The sequence below is a fragment of the Narcine bancroftii genome, chromosome 9 (genome assembly GCF_036971445.1).
Source record: "Narcine bancroftii isolate sNarBan1 chromosome 9, sNarBan1.hap1, whole genome shotgun sequence".
Lineage (NCBI taxonomy): Eukaryota > Metazoa > Chordata > Chondrichthyes > Torpediniformes > Narcinidae > Narcine > Narcine bancroftii.
The window spans coordinates 104,852,322-104,872,777 of NC_091477.1; the positions used below are offsets into that span (position 1 = coordinate 104,852,322).

The 20,456-nt window shown below is 39.5% G+C and overlaps 1 protein-coding gene across 4 annotated transcripts in view; it reads right to left on the reverse strand.

The window, feature by feature from the left end:
* The window catches only part of fxr1 (FMR1 autosomal homolog 1), a 72,905-nt gene extending 59,320 nt beyond the window's left edge, over positions 1 to 13,585 (reverse strand). For 2 of the 4 annotated variants that reach the window (XM_069897128.1, XM_069897125.1), the window contains exons 1-3: positions 13,485 to 13,585; positions 3,623 to 3,675; positions 2,008 to 2,101 (exon numbers count right to left, since the gene is read on the reverse strand). In XM_069897128.1, the coding sequence (XP_069753229.1) occupies positions 2,008 to 2,101; positions 3,623 to 3,675; positions 13,485 to 13,535 (198 nt within the window). In that variant the 5' untranslated portion in view covers positions 13,536 to 13,585. Of the gene's footprint in view, positions 1 to 2,007; positions 2,102 to 3,622; positions 3,676 to 13,484 lie in introns of those variants that run through there. The other 2 variants (XM_069897126.1, XM_069897129.1) reach the window with 2 other exon arrangements.
* Between the last annotated feature and the right edge of the window lie 6,871 nt (positions 13,586 to 20,456).

The following is a 20,456-nucleotide window of genomic DNA, read 5'->3' on the forward strand; positions in this document are numbered from 1 at the left end:
GACTTTCTCATTGGAAAACCACAGTCAGTACAAATTGGAAACTGATTATCAACACAAACGCACCCCAAGGATGCGTGCTTAACCTACTGCTCTACTCATTATGCACCCATGACTGTGGGGCCAGGCACAATCCAATGCTATCTTCAAGTTTGCTGATGAGACCACAGAGGAAGTATACAAGAGGAAGATATGTCAACTCATTGAATGGTGTAACAACAATCTCGCACTCAATGTCAGCAAAACTAAGGCGATGATTGTGGACGTCAGAAGTAAGTCAAGGGAACATGACCCAGTCCTCATCGAGGGCTCAGTAGTAGAGAGGGTCAAGAACTTAAAATTACTGGGTGTCAACATCTCAGAGGATCGGTCCTGGAGCCTTCATGTTGATGTAATCACAAAGAAGGCTTGCCAGTGGCTATACTTTATGAGGTGTCTGAAGAGATTCTGTATGTCACCAGACTTTCATAAGCCTCTACAGGTGTACCGTGGAGAGCGTTCCGGTTGGTGGCGTCACTGCCTGATACGGAGGGGCCAACTCTCAGGACAAGAATAAACTCAGGCACCAGACTTCACTCCATCGAGGATATCTACACGAGGTGGGGTCTTAACAAAAAGCAGCCTCCACCCTCAAAGACCTCCACCACCCAGGCCAAGTACTCTTCCCTCTGCTATCATTGGGGATGGGGGAGAAAGGTACAGGAGCCTAAAGACAAGTACTCAACAGCACAAGGACTGCTTCTTCCCTGCTGTCATTAGATTCCTGAATAATCAATGAACCAAAGTCACTGCCTTACTTTTCATACACTATTATTTTTTTTATATATGTTGTAAGATGGTTATAACACAAATATTTACACTATAACGCTGCTGCATTTGTTAATGTCAATAAATTCTGATTCTGACATTCACTACTTCAGCTGGCAGCTCGTTCCACACTCCCACCACTCTCTGCGTGAAGTAGTTCCCTCTCAAGTTCCCCCAAAACCTTTAATTCTTAACTCATGTCCTTTGGTTTGTATCACACTTACCCTCAGTGGAAAAAGCCTATCTACATTTATTCTGTCTATCCCCTCAATTTTAAATACCTATAATCAAATCTCCCTTCATTCTTCTATGCTCCAGGGAATAAAGTCCTAACTGGTTTAACCTTTCCCTGCAACTCAGTCCCTGAAGACCCAGCCACATCCTAATAAATCTTATCTGTGTTCTTTCTATCTCATTGATCCCTTTTCTATAGTTTGGTGACCAAAACTGCACAGAATACTACAAACTTGGCCTCACCAATGTCAATTTGACCAGAAAATCTCAACTTCTACATCAATACTTTGATTTATAAAGGTATTCTCACCTTTCCTCGCTGGTCCTCCCCTCCAATTATCACCTTTAGTCTGTTGGTTAGTACTCTTCCACAAGCCTTTTCCTCTCTTCTCCCCCAGCCTTTTTATTCAGATGCCTGCCTGTTTTTTGAAGGAGCGCTCAGGCCTGAAGTCTTTACCTCCAGTGGAATCTGCGAGACCTGCTGAGTTCCTCAAGCAATTTTGTATTTTTATCAAATTTGATTTGGCAAGTTGAAGGAACTAAACAATGATTGTAAATTTAAAATATAATGCCAATGTAAATTACAAGGGAAATACAACAAGGTAACAACTGGATAACTCAATACAAATTGTACATTGTAAAATGCATCTATTACATGGAGAATTGTGATATAAAATTGAATGTCAGTAAAAAAATTTAGATGGTAAACTTAACACCTTGTTCAAATAGTGACAAAGATTTAACAATATTTAGACTACAATGTAGAATGTGAAATGTCATACTCCTGAAGCACAAATTCACACTAGAAATTGTTAACCAAGGTAATAATTTCAAGCAACACAATGCTAAATTTAAATGTTGAAATTTTTTTTAAAGATTAAAGAATACACTCAATTTTGCATTCACTGAAACAGAAATAGTTCATTTTTTTTAAATAGCATTAATGTTCTATACACCCTTGCAACTTACCTCAACCTCATCCCCTTCACTTATCTCCTTCTTGAGATCAGACAGGGGTGGTAACCTCACATCACAGAAAGGAATCTGACGTGGTGGCTGCCAACTATTGAATAGAAAGTTTTAATTTGAGAAAATATTGATAGTAAAGGGTCAGATTGTAAAACAAGTACGGTTTTCCTTACAATTTTGCTCACTTTAGGGCCAAAATAATAAAATGAATCTAGATTACATAAGATAGTTCTGTTAACACATTGAGAAGGTATACAAGTTATAAAGCTGCCATTCAGTAGAACATAGTGCAGTACAAACCTTTGCACCTTGATGTTATGTCCACCCAAATATTCCTTAAAAAAGATACTAAATCCACTCTACCTGTAATCCTATTTTTCTTTAATCCATGTGCCTGTCTATGAGTCTCGTAAATGCCTAATATTTTAGTCTCCACCACCATCCCTGGTAAGGCATTCCAGGCACCCACAACTTTGCGTAAAAAACCCTATTGTCTCCCCTAAACTTTCCTCCCTAAACTTTGTACACATGACCTCTGGTGTTTGCTATTCCTGCCCTGGGATACAGCTGCTGGCTCTCCACCCTATCTATACCTCTCATCCTTTGACACTACTCCAAAGAGAAAAGACCCAGTTCTACTAACCTTGTCTCACAAGACTGATTTTCCAATTCAGGCAACATCCTGGTGAATCTTCTCTGCACGCTCTCCATAACTTCTACATCCTTCCTCTAATGAAGTGACCAGAACTGAACACAGTACTCTAATTGTGGTCTTACCAGAGATTTGTAGAGTTGTAACATGACCTCTCTACCTCTGAACTAAATTGTCCTATTAATGAAGCCCAGCATCTCAGAGGCTATCTAATTATCCTATCAACCTACGCAGTTACCTTGAAGGATGTATGGATTGAACCTCAAGGTCCCTCTGTTCATCCACACTTTTAGCAACTGATCATTAACTCTGTTCTCAGCCTTCTGGTTTGTCCTTCCAAAATGCATCACCTCACACTTATCCAGATTTAAATCCATCTGCCACTTTTCTGCCCAACTCTGCATCCTGTCTCCATCTTCCAGTAATCTTTGATAACCTTCAGTTCCATCGACAACTTCTCCAATCTTCGTGTCATCCGCAAACTTACTGACCCATGCTTCAAACTCTTCATCCAGGTAATTTATAACAATCACAAATAGCAGGGGTCCCAGAACATATTCTTGTGGCACATTACAAGTCACTGACTTTGCAATATACTTTCCTTTCACTACTACTACTGCTTTCTTCCTTCAAGCCAATTTATTTTTAATTCACACAGCCAAATTTCCACTGATCCTATGCCTCAAGACTTTCTGGATGAGTCTCAAAGTCCCCCTTGAATGAATAGATAGGAAATGTTTTGCACAAGTCCAGAACAACAAATAATTATTTGCTCAATCCAATTTTTTTTTAAATATAAAATGTACCACTGGTACAGAAACAAAACCAGATTAAAGTAACAGGAGAGAAAAATCAATACACATTTTGGTGCTTTAGGATTCAAGCAATGCAATTAAAGTTAAAAAAAAAATCCACATATATACAGATGCAGATATCCAAATTTTCAAAATGGAAAATACTCACTTATTCTCAAAGGTAATGGAAAGTGAATCTTCAAACACATCTTTTACAAATGCCTAAAAATATACAATGCAATAATTATTTTTAAACATAGATGGTAAGATGGAAAAATGACCAAATTGCTCAATAATTAAAAAAAATAATTCCTAATAAATTTGATAATACCTGTACTAGACGTAACATCCATTTTAATACTTTACATTCATCACAAAAAAGAGACAAAAATTGTTCCATTAGTTATGAAGTTCCATCACATACTGCTTTCAAATGGATGCCAATAGAAAAACTATAATAGAAAAAGTTCAAAGCAAACTTGTTCCAAGTTGTTGATGTATCATATTTTGAGCAGAGACACCAAAATAGCCAGAGAATAAACTAAATCTGGCCACTGCTGTTACCTATACAAATTTAGGAACTCCATTCATTTCCCAGTCAATTAGAATTTGGTATTATGAAGACAGAGACAATGGTTCTTGAAAATATTCACAATTCCAAGTTATAGTAAAACTTCCACAATCCAGTATCCAAGTTATCAGAAATCCAAATGATTCAGCATCTGACCCATCTTTTAAACTCACCAGGCTCACTGGAAAAATTATGCTACTGTGTAAGATCTTATTGTGAATAAAAAATCTGTTATTGTATTAGCAGAAAATCTAATAGTCCAGAAAATCTCATCCACTGCCAAAGGCCCAAGAGCACCAGATAGAGTTTTACTGTTCAATGTTGATCAATTGGAACAAATGACAGTAGAAGGTCTTTATTAGGATGAATTTTCCTCATTGCAAAGTAAGCATACCAGGTAAATAGTGAAAACAATTCAGAAAGTATAAAGATTGTGGAAAAAGCCATGACTGGAACTAATCAAAGAATAGCAAACACTAAATATAAGAAATCACAATAAAAACAAAGGAGGCTGGAAATACTTAACAAATCAGAAGGATCTTTGGAAAAAAGCAAATCTAACATAGCAAGTAGTTGACTTTTCTCTACCATTTTACTTTTTGGAGGACGAACCAAGGTAGGACTTGCACAGTGTAAGGAGCTGGGGGTGTGGCGGAGCAGGAAATGCAGGTGCATGGTTCCTTGGGAGCAGCACCACAGGATCAAGTCATGAAGAGTGCTTTAAACTCACTGTTCTTCATGGTTCAGGGTGTTGAGTACAGGAGTTTGGATGTTATGTTGAAATTGTGAAAGACATTAGTGAGGCCAAATTTGGGGTAATGTGGAGCAGTTTGGTCAATGACCACAGGAAAGATATCAATATGATTGAAAGAGTGCAGAGAAAATTTGCAAGGATCCTGCTGGTCTTGAAGAGCTGAATTGTAGGGAAAGGTTGAATGGGTTAATTAACATTTTATTCCATGGAACAGAGAACAAAGGGAGATTTTCTTAGAGGTATACAAAATCATGAGGGGGATTTATCAGGTAAATGCAAACAGGCTTTTTACAATGAGAGATGGGTGAGAGAAGAACAAGAGGATATGGGTTAAGAGTGAAAGATAAAATGTTTAAGGGAAATATTGGCGGAACCTCTTCACTCTGTATGGAAATAGTGTGGAACAATATCCAATGGAGGAGGTGGATGAGTTTGATTTTGATACTAAACAGAAGATTGGATAGGTACATGGATGGTTAGAGTGCAGATTGAATAGTTTGGCATGAACTAGATGGGCCAAAGGGCCCATTTCTGTTCTGTTATGTTCCATGGATCATCAGAACTGGGTAGTACTGACAAATTGTAAAGAGTGATTATCTGAAATTGTTCAATGCAGTCAGAAAGTAATGTACCTTGAGCTTATGGTGGGCTTGGTTTGGACAGGTAAAATATCAAAAGAGAGCCACAGAATGGATAATTAAAATGACAGGAAACTGGAAATTCACACATGCAGGCTGAATGGGATGTGCTACATCATTGGCTTCTCCACTGATGACCACTTCGTGAGTAGTCTAGGTAATAAAATACAAGTTAATCATTGTCTAATCTGAAAAAAATTATTTAGACACCGAGCAAGCTAATGCAAACTCCTGATAGGACTACAAGTCCCCTTCTCACTTTTCCCCTGCAACTTATTCTCTCACATGCCACTTTAAGTCCTTAAACACTTACACCAAGGGATATTTTACAATAGCCAATCAACTCATCAACACTGCCATCTAAAATTAGAGCACCCTGTAGAAACCCAAGTAATCACAGAGAAAATGAGCAAACTGTACATCAACATGATAGGCAGAAGAACCAAATTGGTTGCTTGGAGATGAAGTGGTCCTGATAACTGTTGCCCTACCTTGCCACCCAGTAAATTAACCACTCCCACCACATGGGAATGAAGCTCTGTCATCAAAATATTGATGAGAATCAGTGGGCTTGCTTGGTCAGTTCCTTGTGGAACAATGCATTCAATCCCATTCCCTGCTTTACCTCCATAGCACCAATTATTTTCTCCTTTGCCAATTTGTTCCTTTTAAGGAAAATGAATAAATTGAAATAATGGATCAGAAAGACCAAAATCTGACAGAATACAACACTCACATTTAACCTTTTTGTTTGAGTGATTTCAATTGGCAAAGGAGATCAAGTCTTATTCCCCCAATCTGAACTCTTCCTTCACAAATTCCCTAAAATACTTGTCCCAACACAGTTACTTTCAGCTACTTACAAAAGAATGAACAGGAGATAAGAGACCATTTGGCCAGGATTCGGGCAGGGAATGAGGAGGTACAAATGATTCCAACAGTGCCAACTCAGGCTAAACAGATTCTAACAGTGCCAACTCAGGCTAAACCAATTCCAATAGTGCCAACTCAGGCTAAACCGATTCCAACAGTGCCAACTCAGGCTAAACGGATTCCAACAGTGCCAACTCAGGCTAAACGGATTCCAACAGTGCCAACTCAGGCTAAACGGATTCCAACAGTGCCAACTCAGGCTAAACGGATTCCAACAGTGCCAACTCAAGCTACCAAAAGTGTACAAGATATAAAAGCATCAGCATGATTGCTTGAGTAAAATTGTTGACTGAAAAGAGTAAAACAGCAAACAAAATGTACATTACTAAATATTTGGTAGAGCAAATAGTACAGGCCCTTAGGCCCACAATGTCGTGCTGACAGAAAATCTACTCCACATCAATTTAACCCTTCCATCCCTCACCGCCCTTACCCTTCCATTTTTCTTATATCCATGTGCCTAACTAAGAATCTTTTAAAAATCCCTATTGTATCAGATTCATAGCAATGTATTCCAGATATCCACTGTTCCATATATAAAAAAACCCTCCAACATCTTCCCCAAATTTTCCTCCACTCATCTTTAATGAATATTCTGAGATTGTTCATTGCTAACCTTGGTTGGGGGGGGGGGAAGTGCTAGTTGTCCACCCTATGTCTCTCAATATTGTGCACTTCTAAACCTCCTTTGCTCCAAGAGAAAAGCCTTAGTTTACAATTTTTCTTCAGTCAACCTCAAAATGCAATGCAAATGCAATTGATTTGTCCTGATTTTTCCTGTTCATCTTCTCAATGCTATCGGGAAAGAGGTACAAGAGATTGAAGACAAAATCCAACAGCACATAAACAGCTTCTCTCCTTCTGATTTCTGAATGGACAATGAACTACAGCCACGACCTCTTTTCTCTTCTGCAAATTTTTAAATGTAATTTATAGGAATTTTGCACCTGTGATGGTGTTGCAAGATAATAAATTCTGTGACATGCTCATGACAATAAATACTGATTTTGAAGCATTTTATTGATATTGTTGTTGAAGATCAACTTCCAAGTTACACTAGCAATACTAATTTAACATTTTCTGAAATACCCACAAGATTTACTCATTTAAAGCATTTGATTTTCACTTTTTTTTTTACATTGGATGCAAAGCACGACTAAAGCAATGAAAAAAATTGTAACTATAAACTTGGGAATTTTACTATAAAAGAATACAAGGCACAGTTGTCATAGAGGTTAGTACAACGCTGTTACAGCGCCAACAATTGGGACCAGTGTTAGAATCCCACGCTGTAAGGAGTGTGTACGTTCTCCCAATGTCTGCATGGGTTTTCCCCAGGGGCTCTGGTTTCCTCCCACCATTAATTGATTGTAGATTGTGGATTAATTGAGTGTAGATTGGGTAGCGCGGACTTGTGGGCTGAAATAGAGTGTAGATTGGGTAGCGCGGACTTGTGGGCTGAAATAGAGTGTAGATTGGGTAGCGCGGACTTGTGGGCTGAAATAGAGTGTAGATTGGGTAGCGCGGACTTGTGGGCTGAAATAGAGTGTAGATTGGGCAGTGCGGACTTGTGGGCTGAAATAGAGTGTAGATTGGGCAGTGCGGACTTGTGGGCTGAAATAGAGTGTAGATTGGGCAGTGCGGACTTGTGGGCTGAAATAGAGTGTAGATTGGGCAGTGCGGACTTGTGGGCTGAAATAGCCTGCTACTATGCTGAACATATGTCTAAATTTTTTTTTTAATTAAATCTGAAAGGCAGCAAGAATTCAGAGGTCAAAACAGCTAATGCTGAATCAAACTTTTAGTTAGATATTAAGAAAAAGGGTAAAAAGTTTTTTTGTGAAATATTTACCTGGGCTCATGCTCCCTCCACCCAAGATGGCAGGAAAAAAACCATGAAAGTCAGGAGACAAATTCAACTTGTCATGTGTCACCAACACACTGTTCAAAGATTGTAAGGGAACTTTTTGGATATCCTGATCAATTACGTCTCAACCAACATTGTCAAGAAAAAAAAGAACATTCATTACATCTATTGTTATAGATTTCTACTACTGTGTGGATGACTCAACGTGATACAAAGGATTACATTTCAAAGCATGTTATTTCAGACATTTGAGGGATTAAAATTTAGAACACTATATTCTTAGTACTTTTTGGCTTCATTGTTGTATTGAAGGAAAGAGTTAGAACCCTTCAACTGTGATAACGAGTCTTTAGTTCAAGAGAAGAAATGTCCAACAAATCTCAACTGTTAGCGACTACATTAGAAAGCGACGTTCGGATCCAGTCCACAAACATCCTGCAACTAAAGTGTAAAAGGGGATGTGTTTGACACAGATAAACTAAAAAGCTTGAAAGCTTTTCATTAACATAACATTTAGAAACAGGTCATTAGGTACACTACCCTTTTTTTTTAAAAAAAAAATGAAAATACATTCAAAGCATTCTGAACCTTATTCACGATCAAATTTTCCACATTTAAAAGCACGTTTGCCTCATACAGTTAATTCCACCCTTCCCTACTCGATCCGTTCCCACTGTTCAAATTAAGCAAATATAAAGATTAATTGATAAGAAATTGCCCTTTTTTTAAATTTTTTTTTATTTTTCACACTATAAACCATACTGACCAAAATACATAGTCATTTTTCTCTTGAATGTACAGTGCCATTTTCTTCCCTTTTCCCCCCCTCCCTCACCCACACTTCCCATTTATTCAAAGTTCAATCTATAAGATACATTAAACCCGTTAAACAATGTCGTCACTTAATAAAAATAAACAAGAAATTTTTGTCTTTTACTTTTATATACTGAGTCAGTTCATTTTGTTGTCTTCTCCTTCTGTCATTTTAGGTGGTGGAGGTCCATGGTAGGATTTCTCTATTGTATTTCATGTATGGTTCCCATATTTGTTTGAATATTGTGATGTTATTTCTTAAATTATATGTTATATTTTCTAATGGAATACATCTATTTATTTCTATGTACCATTGTTGTATTCTCAAGTTGTCTTCTAATTTCCAGGTTGACATAATACATTTTTTGGCTACAGCTAGGGCTATCATAATAAATCTTTTTTGTGCTCCATCCAAATCGAGTCCAAATTATTTATTTCTTATATTACTTAGAAGGAAGATCTCTGGGTATTTTGGTATATTGCTTTTTGTGATTTTATTTAATATCTGGTTTAGATCTTCCCAAAATTTTTTCACTTTCTCACATGCCCAAATTGCATGTATTGGAGTTCCCGTTTCCTTTTTACAGCGAAAACATCTGTCTGATACTGTTGGGTCCCATTTATTTAACTTTTGGGATGTGATGTATAGCCTGTGTAACCAATTAAATTGTATCATGCGTAAGCTCGTGTTTATTGTATTTCTCATAGTTCCGGAGCATAGCTTTTCCCATGTTTCATTCTTTATCTTTATGTTTAGATCTTGTTCCCATTTTTGTTTAGGTTTACAGTTTGTTTCCTCGTTCTCCTTTTCTTGCAGTTTGATGTACATGTTTGTTACAATTTTTTTAATTATCATTGTGTCTGTAATCACATATTCAAAATTGCTTCCTTCTGGTAACCTCAGACTGTTTCCCAATTTGTCCTTCAAATAGGTTTTCAGTAGGTGGTATGCAAACATTGTATCGTGAGTTATATTATATTTGTCCTTCCTTTGTTCAAAAGATAATAATTTATTTCCTGAAAAACAATTTTCTATTCTTTTGATCCCTTTCCTCTCCCATTCTCTGAAGGAAAGGTTATTTATTGTGAAAGGGATTAGTTGATTTTGTGTCAATATTAATATGGGTAGTTGATAATTTATTTTATTCCTTTCGACGTGAATCTTCTTCCAAATGTTGAGAAGATGGTGCAATACTGGTGAATTCCTACATTGCACCAATTTTTCATCCCACTTATATAGTATATGTTCAGGCATCTTCTCCCCTATTTTATCTAGCTCTAATCTGGTCCAATCTGGTTTTTTCCTTGTTTGATAAAAATCTGATAGGTATCTTAATTGTGCTGCTCTATAATAATTCTTAAAGTTTGGTAGTTGTAAGCCTCCTTGTTTGTACCATTCTGTTAAGTTATCTAGTGCTATCCTCGGTTCCCCCCCCCTTTCCATAAGAATTTCCTTATTATTTTCTTTAGCTTCTTGAAGAATTTCTCTCTAAGGTGAATTGGTAATGATTGAAATAGGTATTGTATCCTTGGGAAGATGTTCATTTTAATACAGTTTATCCTTCCTATCAGTGTTAGTGGTAAGTCTTTCCAGTGCTCCAAGTCATCTTGTAATTTTTCATTAATGGCTGATCATTCAGTTTATATAGATGGCCGAGATTATTATTTAGTTGTATACCTAGGTATCGAATTGCTTGTGTTTGCCATCTAAATGGTGATTCTTTCTTAAACTTTGTGAAATCCGCATTATTCATTGGCATTGCTTCACTTTTATTTGCGTTGATCTTGTACCCCGATACTTCTCTATATTCCTTCAATTTCTTATGTAATTCTTTTATTGATATTTCTGGTTCTGTTAAGTATATTATAACGTCATCTGCAAATAGACTGATTTTCTATTCCTTCTCTTTTATTTTTATCCCTCTTATTTTATTTTCTGTTCTTATCAGTTCTGCTAGTAGTTCTATAGCTAACGCGAACAGTGAGGGAGATAGTGGATATCCCTGTCTTGTTGATCTGCTTAATTTAAATTGGCTTGATATATGTCCATTTACTGTCACTTTCGCCAATGGTCCCTTATATAATGATTTAATCCAATTAATATATTTCTCTGAAAGATTGAATTTTTGTAGTACTGAATAAATAATACCATTCTACTCTGTCAAAGGCTTCCTCTGCGTCTAAAGCAACCGCTACTGTTGGAGTTTTGTTTCCTTGTACTGCATGGATTAAGTTAATGAATTTACAGATATTGTCCGTTGTTCGTCTTTTTTTAATAAATCCAGTTTGGTCTAGTTTTACTATTTTTGGACTATTGGGGTTAAAGGAATTTTAGATATGGGAATAGTGGAAATATTTTATGTTTTAGAAATGTTGTCTTACAATGTGTTAAAAAAAACAGAAATGGATAAGAAGGGAAGGTGGTGATGAGGAAACTGAAAGGAAAGATTAAAAATGTATGAAATGGTCATGTTGAACTATATGACTTTAAATATTAACGGAATACATAACCAAATCAAAAAAAGAAGCTGTTCCAATTTACTGAAGAAAGAAAAAATTGATATAACATTCGTGCAAGAAACACATCTAACTGAAGTGGAACACAAGAAATTAAAGAGAGATTGGATAGGACATGTAACAGCAGCATCATACAATTCAAAAGTCAGAGGAGTAGCTATATTAATCAATAAAAATGTACCAATCAAAATAGAAGAGGAAATAATAGATCCAGCAGGGAGGTATCTAATGATAAAATGTCAGATATATTCAGAATTTTGGAATTTACTCAATGTATACACACCTAATGAAGAAGATCAAAAATTTATGCAAGATATCTTTTTGAAGATCGCAGATACGCAAGGGAATATACTAATAGGAGGGGATTTTAACCTTAATTTGGACTCAAAGATGGATAAAACTGGAAAAAAGACTAACAGAAAGAACAAAGTAACCAAATTTATAATTAAATCGATGCAAGAAATGCAACTTTTGGATATATGGAGGAAACAACACCCAAAGGAAAAGGAATATTCATATTATTCGGGTAGACATAAAACATACTCAAGGATAGACCTATTCCTGTTATCAGCCCACATTCAAGGAAGAGTTAAGAAAATGGAATATAAAGCTAGATTGTTATCGGATCACTCACCCCTGTTATTGGCAATAGAGCGAGAGGACATCCCACCAAGAATGTATAGATGGAGATTAAACTCCATGCTATTTAAAAGACAGGATTTTAGAGAATTCATTGAGTGACAAATTAAAATGTACTTTGAAATAAATACGGAATCAATGAAAAATAAATTTATACTATGGAACGCAATGAAAGCCTTCATCGGAGGACAGATAATAAGTTATGTAACTAAGATGAAGGACTACAATCGAGAAATAGAACAGTTGGAAAGGGAAATAACAAATGCAGAAAAAGAATTAGCAATAAAGGAAGATACAACCAAAAGACGAGAAGTGACAGACAAGAAGATAAAAAATGAAACACTACAAACATACAAGGTAGAGAAGAAAATAATGAAGACAAAACAGAAGTATTATGAGCTCGGATTAAAAACGCACAAAATACTGGAGTGGCAGCTTAAGACAGAACAAACTAAAAGAACGGTATTGGCATCAAGGAAAAAGGACCAACAAATTCCATATAACCCAGTGGAGATCAATGAAAACTTCAAGGAATTCTACGAGCAACTATAATCAAACTGAAAACGAAGGGAAAGAAGACAAAATCGATGAATTTCTAACTAAAATTGCCCTTTGAAACAAAGCCGCGCTCAACGAAGTCGGAGTTGGGAGGAGGAGAAAAACGTGGAAAACTCCTCCATATTCTTCCATCAGAGAGCAAACATTTATTAAATAATCACATTATTGATCAGCCCAGTATTTCTTTTCAAAGACCCATGCGGGGGAAAAACAAAACCACACCTCCGCCTCCAACATACGTCTTCGGGTTAAAAATAACTTGAAACTAGACTCCGAAGGCAGGAGTAAACTCGATGCAACATGACAGACAAGTAACAGCCGGTGAGGCATGCATGCATATGACGTACGTAAAATAGCTACTAGATGAGAAGATCGGACAAAAATCAACTTTAACACATAACAGAAGGGATAACAATAAACGAAGGAGTTACTTCCTTAAATCTGAGTCTCGAAAACATATCTGGCACAAAATGACGGTTAAGAAACTACATTAAGAGGGAGAAACAAAAACCACCGTAAGATTATAATGAAGAATGAAAGCAAGGCCTACTAACTATCTTCAAAGCAAGGCCTGAAGCTTCAGCAACTGATTCCACGAGTTCCAGGAAAGATTTGCGCCGACCAACCCCGTGCACCCATTACCCTGCCTTAATTCGTCCGACCGGCCTTGAAGAGGTCAATGCAACCCTTGTGAATGAATAAAAAGAAGAGCCGGGAGATTTTGGACGGAGGGACGATCACCTTATAAAACGCTCCATTGGATCCACGCACTTCGACCATCAGGTCCTCCATGTTGGAAGCGCAGGGGAGGCTGGGCTCGCTTGCTCGCGGCGGTCCCGAGTTGCGCGCGCACGCACACACCTCGCGCGGGGGGGGCGGCCAGGAAGTCGACGGGAAGCCGATGAAAGGGCGAACGACCTTCTCAAGGAGCGATGGTGCGGGAAAAGAGGCAGGAATCGGATTGCGCGAGGGAGCGACAGGAGTCAGTAAATGTGGGAAGTACAAGGCGAAAGTTTGCAGACGCTGGGGCTGAAGTTTTTAAAAAAAACCTGCCAGAGACGCTCAGCAGGGAGTGTCCTTGGTAAAGACCACGTAACTTTACATTTCAGGCTGGAGCTCTTCATTAAGTGAAGATGTGCGAGACTGGATGGTGCTCTCAATACGGAGGCATCGAGGTAGGCGAGCCAATCACCCAGGCAAAGTTGAAAGCATGATGGTTGGCCACCAAGCATGTGTACCAGGTCTGGTCATCATTTGTTCTCCTTTAAGGTCTCCAATCAGGATTTCCTCACATGAAGAGCTCCTGTCAGTCAGGGTTTGGAGTCAATAGAAAAAAAAACAAAGGGGAAAGCACCCCTATCGGTTACAAGATCAAACCAGCAACCCCAAAAAGGCATATCACACAGAGGGTAAAGATGAACAATTACTTTATTAACAAAAATTCACCTTCAAACTTTAATTCAAACTTTTCTAACAATGCCCACTGGTTACGCAAATTTCTAAAAAAGTGTAAAACTAATAAATTTCCCAACCTAAACATAACATATGTAATTCAAGTCTCCAACCAGCCCACAGAAAAACTTGAGGCACAAGACTCACAAAACTTCGATCTCAACCGAAGCAAAGATCCTAAACAAAATTCAGTAAACTGAAGCCACTGTGAGAGAGACAGAGAGAGCACAAAATTTGAAGTTGTCTTCTTGTGTTGCTTGCAGAGAGAAGAACAAAGGCTTGGTCTGGACCCTTCTAGCTGTCTTTTAAAATGCCCAACATTCTAAACTGTCTTCCAGACAATGACGTTTTGTGCCTTCTTCCACTCCACAGCACATCCAGTGGTGGTTTGTCGTCCAAGTCCAGAATTTTTTAAATTTTCTCCACATGCTCAGTCTGTCTTCCACTCTCTCAGCAGTCCACTTTCACCTTGGCTCTCTAAGGCAAACTCTCTCTTTCCAACACAAAAACCACACAACGCATAGGCCAATACACAACATAGAAGTCTGTAACAACTCCCCTGCTAAGAAAAAAAATTTGGTCCACAAAAACAAATTTTTAACAGTTAATGGAAGTATTACATAAATAAAATAAACACTCCATTTTTTTTTACAGTAAGTATGTGATTAGATTCATATCTACCCAGATTAACATCTTGACAAACAATCTGCTATTACGTTATCCGTCACCTTTATATGTGTAATAATTAAATCATACTCTTGTAACATTAAGCTCCAGTTCAATAACCGTCTGTTCTTATTTTTCATTTTAGACAGAAAAACTAATGGATTATGATCAGTATATATTAACGATTTTTAAGCAGTACAAACATTCACATCAAAATGTTGCAACGCTAAGACAACCGCTATTAACTCCTTCTCAATGGTTGAATAATTTTGTTGATGGTCATTAAACTTTTTCGAGAAGTACGAAATAGGATGTTCTACTCCATCACCATCCTTCTTCTGTAACAGTACAGCACCAACCACTTCGTCACTGCCGTCTAAAGAGAATGGTTTTTCAAAGTTAGGGGACACAAGTACAGGCTGATGGCATAAAATGGCCTTTAACTTCAGAAATGTTTCCTAGCATGCATCTGACCAGATAAATTTTTATTTCTTTTCAAGTAGTTTTGTTAATGGGAATGCAATTTCTGCAAAGTTTTTACAAAATCTACGATAGTAGCCAATCATACCTAGAAATCTCTGAAGAGCTTTCTTATTACCGGGGGATAGGGAACACAGTGATAGCCAATACTTTCACTCCAACTGGTGCCACCTGTCCCTGTCCTACCACATAACCCAGATAAATTACAGTGCCATGTCCAAACTCACTCTTGTGCAAATTCTCTGAAATAACTGCTCAAATTCAAGCATGTGTTCTTCCCATGTATCCGTACTAATTACTAAATCATCAATATAGGCTCCTGTGTGCTCCAAACCCTGAATTACTGCATTAATCATTTTCTGAAATGTGCCAGGTGCATTTTTCATCCCAAAAGGCATAACATTATACTCATAACATCCCAAAGGTGTACCAAATGCAGAAATCTCCCTGCTCTCTCTGTCAAAGGAACACACCAGTATCCTTTTAAAAGATAAATCTTTGTAAGAAATTTAGCCTTCCCCACCTTACAATCATCTATTCTGGGGATAGGGAATGCATCGGTCTTTGTCACCATGTTTACCTTTCGATAATCTGTACAAAACCTAATTGAGCCATCTGGTTTAGGCACCAGAACACAAGGTGAACTCCAATTTGAACTTGATTTTTGGATGATGTCATTTTTGAGCATATAATCCACCTCTTGATCCAACAATCTGCTCTTTTCCTGATTAACTTGATAAGGATGCTGCTTAATAGGCTTAGCATCACTGACCTCCACATCATGACAAGCCACAGTAGTTCTTCTTGGAACATCTGGGATTATATCCTTATATTTCATAAGTAATGTCTTCATTTCTTATGTTTCTGATTTAGTCAAATGCATTAATTTGGTGTCTAAGTTTTGCAAAACTATAGAATTTTCCAGCCTGGGGCTTATCACTTTCTGTGCTCCATGACCTTCCACGAAACTTATCTCCTCCTTACTTTCCTCTATAACTCGCACCTTGGTCGGAATCCTAGTCTCCTCCTCAGTCATTTTCTCAAAGTAAGATTTAAGCATGTTCACATTACAGACCTTTGTCTTTCTTCGATGATCAGGCGTCTCAATGATATGGGTGACCTGGTTAATTTTTGATTTCACCTTATATGGTCCTGAAAACTGAGCTCTCAAAGGGTTTGACTGCATTGGAAACAAAACCAATACTTTGTCGCCAAGTTTAATGTCCCTAATTTTTGCTGTTTGATCATACTGAATTTTCAGTTTCCCTGAGCAGTTTTAAAATTTTTCCTTGCCATCTCGCAAGCCTGATGTAATCTGTTTTTAAATTTGAAAACATAATCCAACGGATTTGATTGTATATCATTATGTAGCCACTGTTCCTTCAACAATAGTAATGGACCCCTGACTTCATGACCAAACACCAACTCAAATGGACTAAAGCCAAGAGACTCCTGAGTTGCCTCTCTAACAGCAAACAATAACAAATGGATTCCTTCATCCCAATCCTTATTATTTTCCACACAATAAGCCCTCATCATGTTTTTCACAGTTAAATGGAACCTTTCCAAGGCCCCTTGACTTTCAGGATGATTTGATGGGCTCCCAATTCATACACCACCTGTTGAAATATTCCAGACATAAAATTACTCCCTTGATCCAATTGAATTTCCCTTGGTAGGCCAAACAGTGTGAAAAATTTTAGGTTAGCCTTCACAGTCGTCTTTGCTTTAATGTTTCTCAGGGGAATAGCCTCTGGAAACCTTGAAACTGTACACATGAGTTTTAACAAATATTAATTTCCTGCTTTGGTTTTTGGCAATGGGCCAACACAATCCACTATCACTTTTGAAAAGGGCTCCCCGAAAGCAGTGATGGGTTGTAAAGGTGCCACCAAGTTGACACGTGTGACAGGTTCTACAAAAGTTCACAACATCCTTTCTTAATCTTGGCCAATAAAACAGTTTACTTATCTTTTCTACCGCCTTCTTCACTCCAAGATGATCTCCTAAAGGTATACTATGAGCCAACTTTCATATTTCATTCCTGTAAGTTTTGGGAATTACAACTTGCCTTATTACCGCCCAGTTTTCACTGGCAGGTATCACTTGTGGTCTCCACTTTCATCAATATTCCATCTTGAACAAAGTAACCTACTGGCACAGTTTCAATTTCCTGGTTAGACAGAATCTTATATCTTATCCCAGCAAGAACAGGATCATGCTTTTGTCTAGCTATTAATTCTTCTCTTGACAACAGCAAAGCTGGATCCTTAGGTTTGTCCTCAATGCTTCCTTCCACTACAGGATCATCACAGACTTTCTCTACCTCTACCTTTTTTCTAGACATGGCTCTAGTAAAGGCACACACAGGGTAGATTTCCAAATCCTTTTCAGACTCATAAACCAATGGCCTACTTGTGAGTTTCACTGCATGTATGACTTTACCCTCTGCTAAATCATTTCCTAACAAAAGAGAAACTCTATCCACCGGCAGACTTGATCTTATCCCTGTCATAACCGGGCCTTTAACTAAGTCTGATTTCATCACTATTCTATGCAAAGATTATAGGCTCTGCTTCACCACCAATGTTTTCAATTAAACTCACATCTCCAGAATCGGTCTCCTCACCAAAATTCAAAACGTTGCTTAATACAAGCGATTGGGCTGCTCCAGTATCCTGCAGGATTTTAACTGGCACATGATTGGATCCTTCTTTAAACGAAATGAAAACTATCCCTAACTTTCTCACTCTGAATACAGGCAGTTGGTACCACTGCTTTCTCTTTCTTCCTTTTCAGTACAGGACAATTTGCTATTATGTGCTTCTTACAATAGTGGCAAATAACACTTGAAAATTTTTCCTTCACCCATTTCTTTTCCTCTCTTCCTATAACCTCACTTCTAGATTTTCTTTCTACTCTACTTGGATTATCAGCAGTATTCCTTTGAAAGGTTTTTCTTGGTGTCCACTTAGGCTTGTGGGTTAAAACATATTCCTCTGTGAATTTAGCCAATTCTTGCCAAGTTTTTATATTTTTCTCTGCCAAATACACTTGAATATCATAAGGAACACAATTTTTAATCTCTTCAATCAGAATGATTTCCCTCAATAAATCAAATGTAGCGGCAGCTGCACTGCTACTGAAAGAACACACAACCAGACGGGTTGAGCTCAGTGAGCAGAAAACTGGTTTATTGCTGGCTGCCAGGCTAGACTTATAGTCCCAGCCCAGACCTGGCTGAGAACCGCGCTGGGGGAGCGCCAATGTCACTCGGGTTTCACGTGGTTCCCCAGCACGGGCTTCTGAGCCCGGTGCTGAGAAGAAGGTGAAACCCCCAATAGTGCAATGTTGGCCTACTGCCCTGCATGTGGATTACAAGCAGGGTCAGTTCACCTGCCTAGTGGCATGCCGCCACACAGCCCCCCCCCCCCCCCCACCAAGAACTGGCGCCAAAGTCCTTTTTAGCTGGGCGGCCTCGCTTCTTGGGCTGGGCCACAATCACTGGTTCGGTGGGATCAAGGTGAGCTGGCTTCAGCCTATCCACAGTTAACAGCTCCTGCCTTCCGCCGATGTCCAACGTGAAGGTAGACCCTGAACGCTGGACAACCCTGTATGTCCCCTCGTAAGGTCTCTGCAGAGGTGCCGCGGGTGGGTCCCGCCGAATAAAAATGGAATCTGCGGAGTGCAGCTCGCTGGGGACAAAAGATGACCATGTGCCGTGTCTGGGCGGCAGTGAGGGTGCAAAGGAGTCCAAGTGGGCCCGGAGGTGGGGAAGTAGCTCGTGCGGCGACCGCTGGGAGTTGTGAGGCACGTTGATGAACTCACCGGGCAGTGCCAGCGGTGCGCCATAGACCAGCTCAGCTGATGACGCCTGCAGATCCTCCTTGGGCGTGGAGCAAATGCCCAGGAGCACCCAAGGCATTTTGTCCACTCAGTCGGGACCGGTGAGTTGGGCCATAAGTGCCAACTTAAGGTGGCGGTGCAGATGCTCAACCAGCCCATTGGCCTGCGGGTGATAGGCGGCGGTGTGGTGTAGCTCTATCCCCAACCTGTTGGCGAGCTGTGCCCAGAGCAAAGAGGTGAACTGGGCACCCAATCGCCGGTGAGGTGATTCGGAACGCCAAACTGAGCGACCCAACCATGCAACAGCGCTTGGGAGCAGGAGTCTCTGGAGGCGTCGGGCATCGGGATTGCCTTGGGCCAATGAGTGGTGCGGTCTACCACTGTGAACAGGTAATGGTTGTCCCAGGAAACTGGTAAGGGCCCAACTATGTCCACGTGAATGTAGATGAACTGTTCCCGGACGTGCTCAAACCCTTGCACAGGCGCCCTGGTGTGCCTGTGCACCTTGGACATCTGGCAATGGATGCATGTTCTAGCCCAGCCTGCGATCTGCTTCCGCAGCTCATGCCAAATGAACCGCTCTGCCATCATACGGACCATGGACCTGATGGACAGGTGCGATAGGACATGGATGTGATGGAAGACTCGCCTGCGCCACTACTGGGGAACCACTGGCCACGGGGTGCCCAAGGAGACATCACACAGGTCAGTGCCTTCACTGCTAGGAGTTGGGAAGTCTCAGAACTGCAGGCCCGTGATTGCAGTCCTTAAGGCTCGTTTCTCCTCGTCAGACTTCTGGTCCCAGGCAAGCTGGTCGAAGTCGATGCCGGGTGTCAGTGCGCAGATGGCCGGTTGTGAAAGTGCATCGGCGACCACGTTGTCCTTCCCTGCCTTGTGCCGAATGTCGGTGGAAAACTCCAACACGAAGGAGAGGTGACGCTGCTGCCAGGCCAACCAGGGATCCTTTGTTCCTTTGTCATCGCGAGCACCTTATTTTTTTTTTCCACACCATAAATCACATTAACCATGATACTCACTTTTTCCTTTTCACACATATACAGTGCCATTTTCTCTCCCCCCCCCCCTCCTCCCATCCCACCCTCCCTACCTCCTTATTGAGGGGTTTATGGTCAGTGAAGATGGTAAAAGTCCTTCCCTCCAAGAAATAGAGGAAATGCCGCACCGCCAATTACATGCCCAGTACCTCACGGTCAAAGGCGCTATTCATGAGCTCTGGTGGGCGGAGAAACTGACTAAAGAATGCCATCA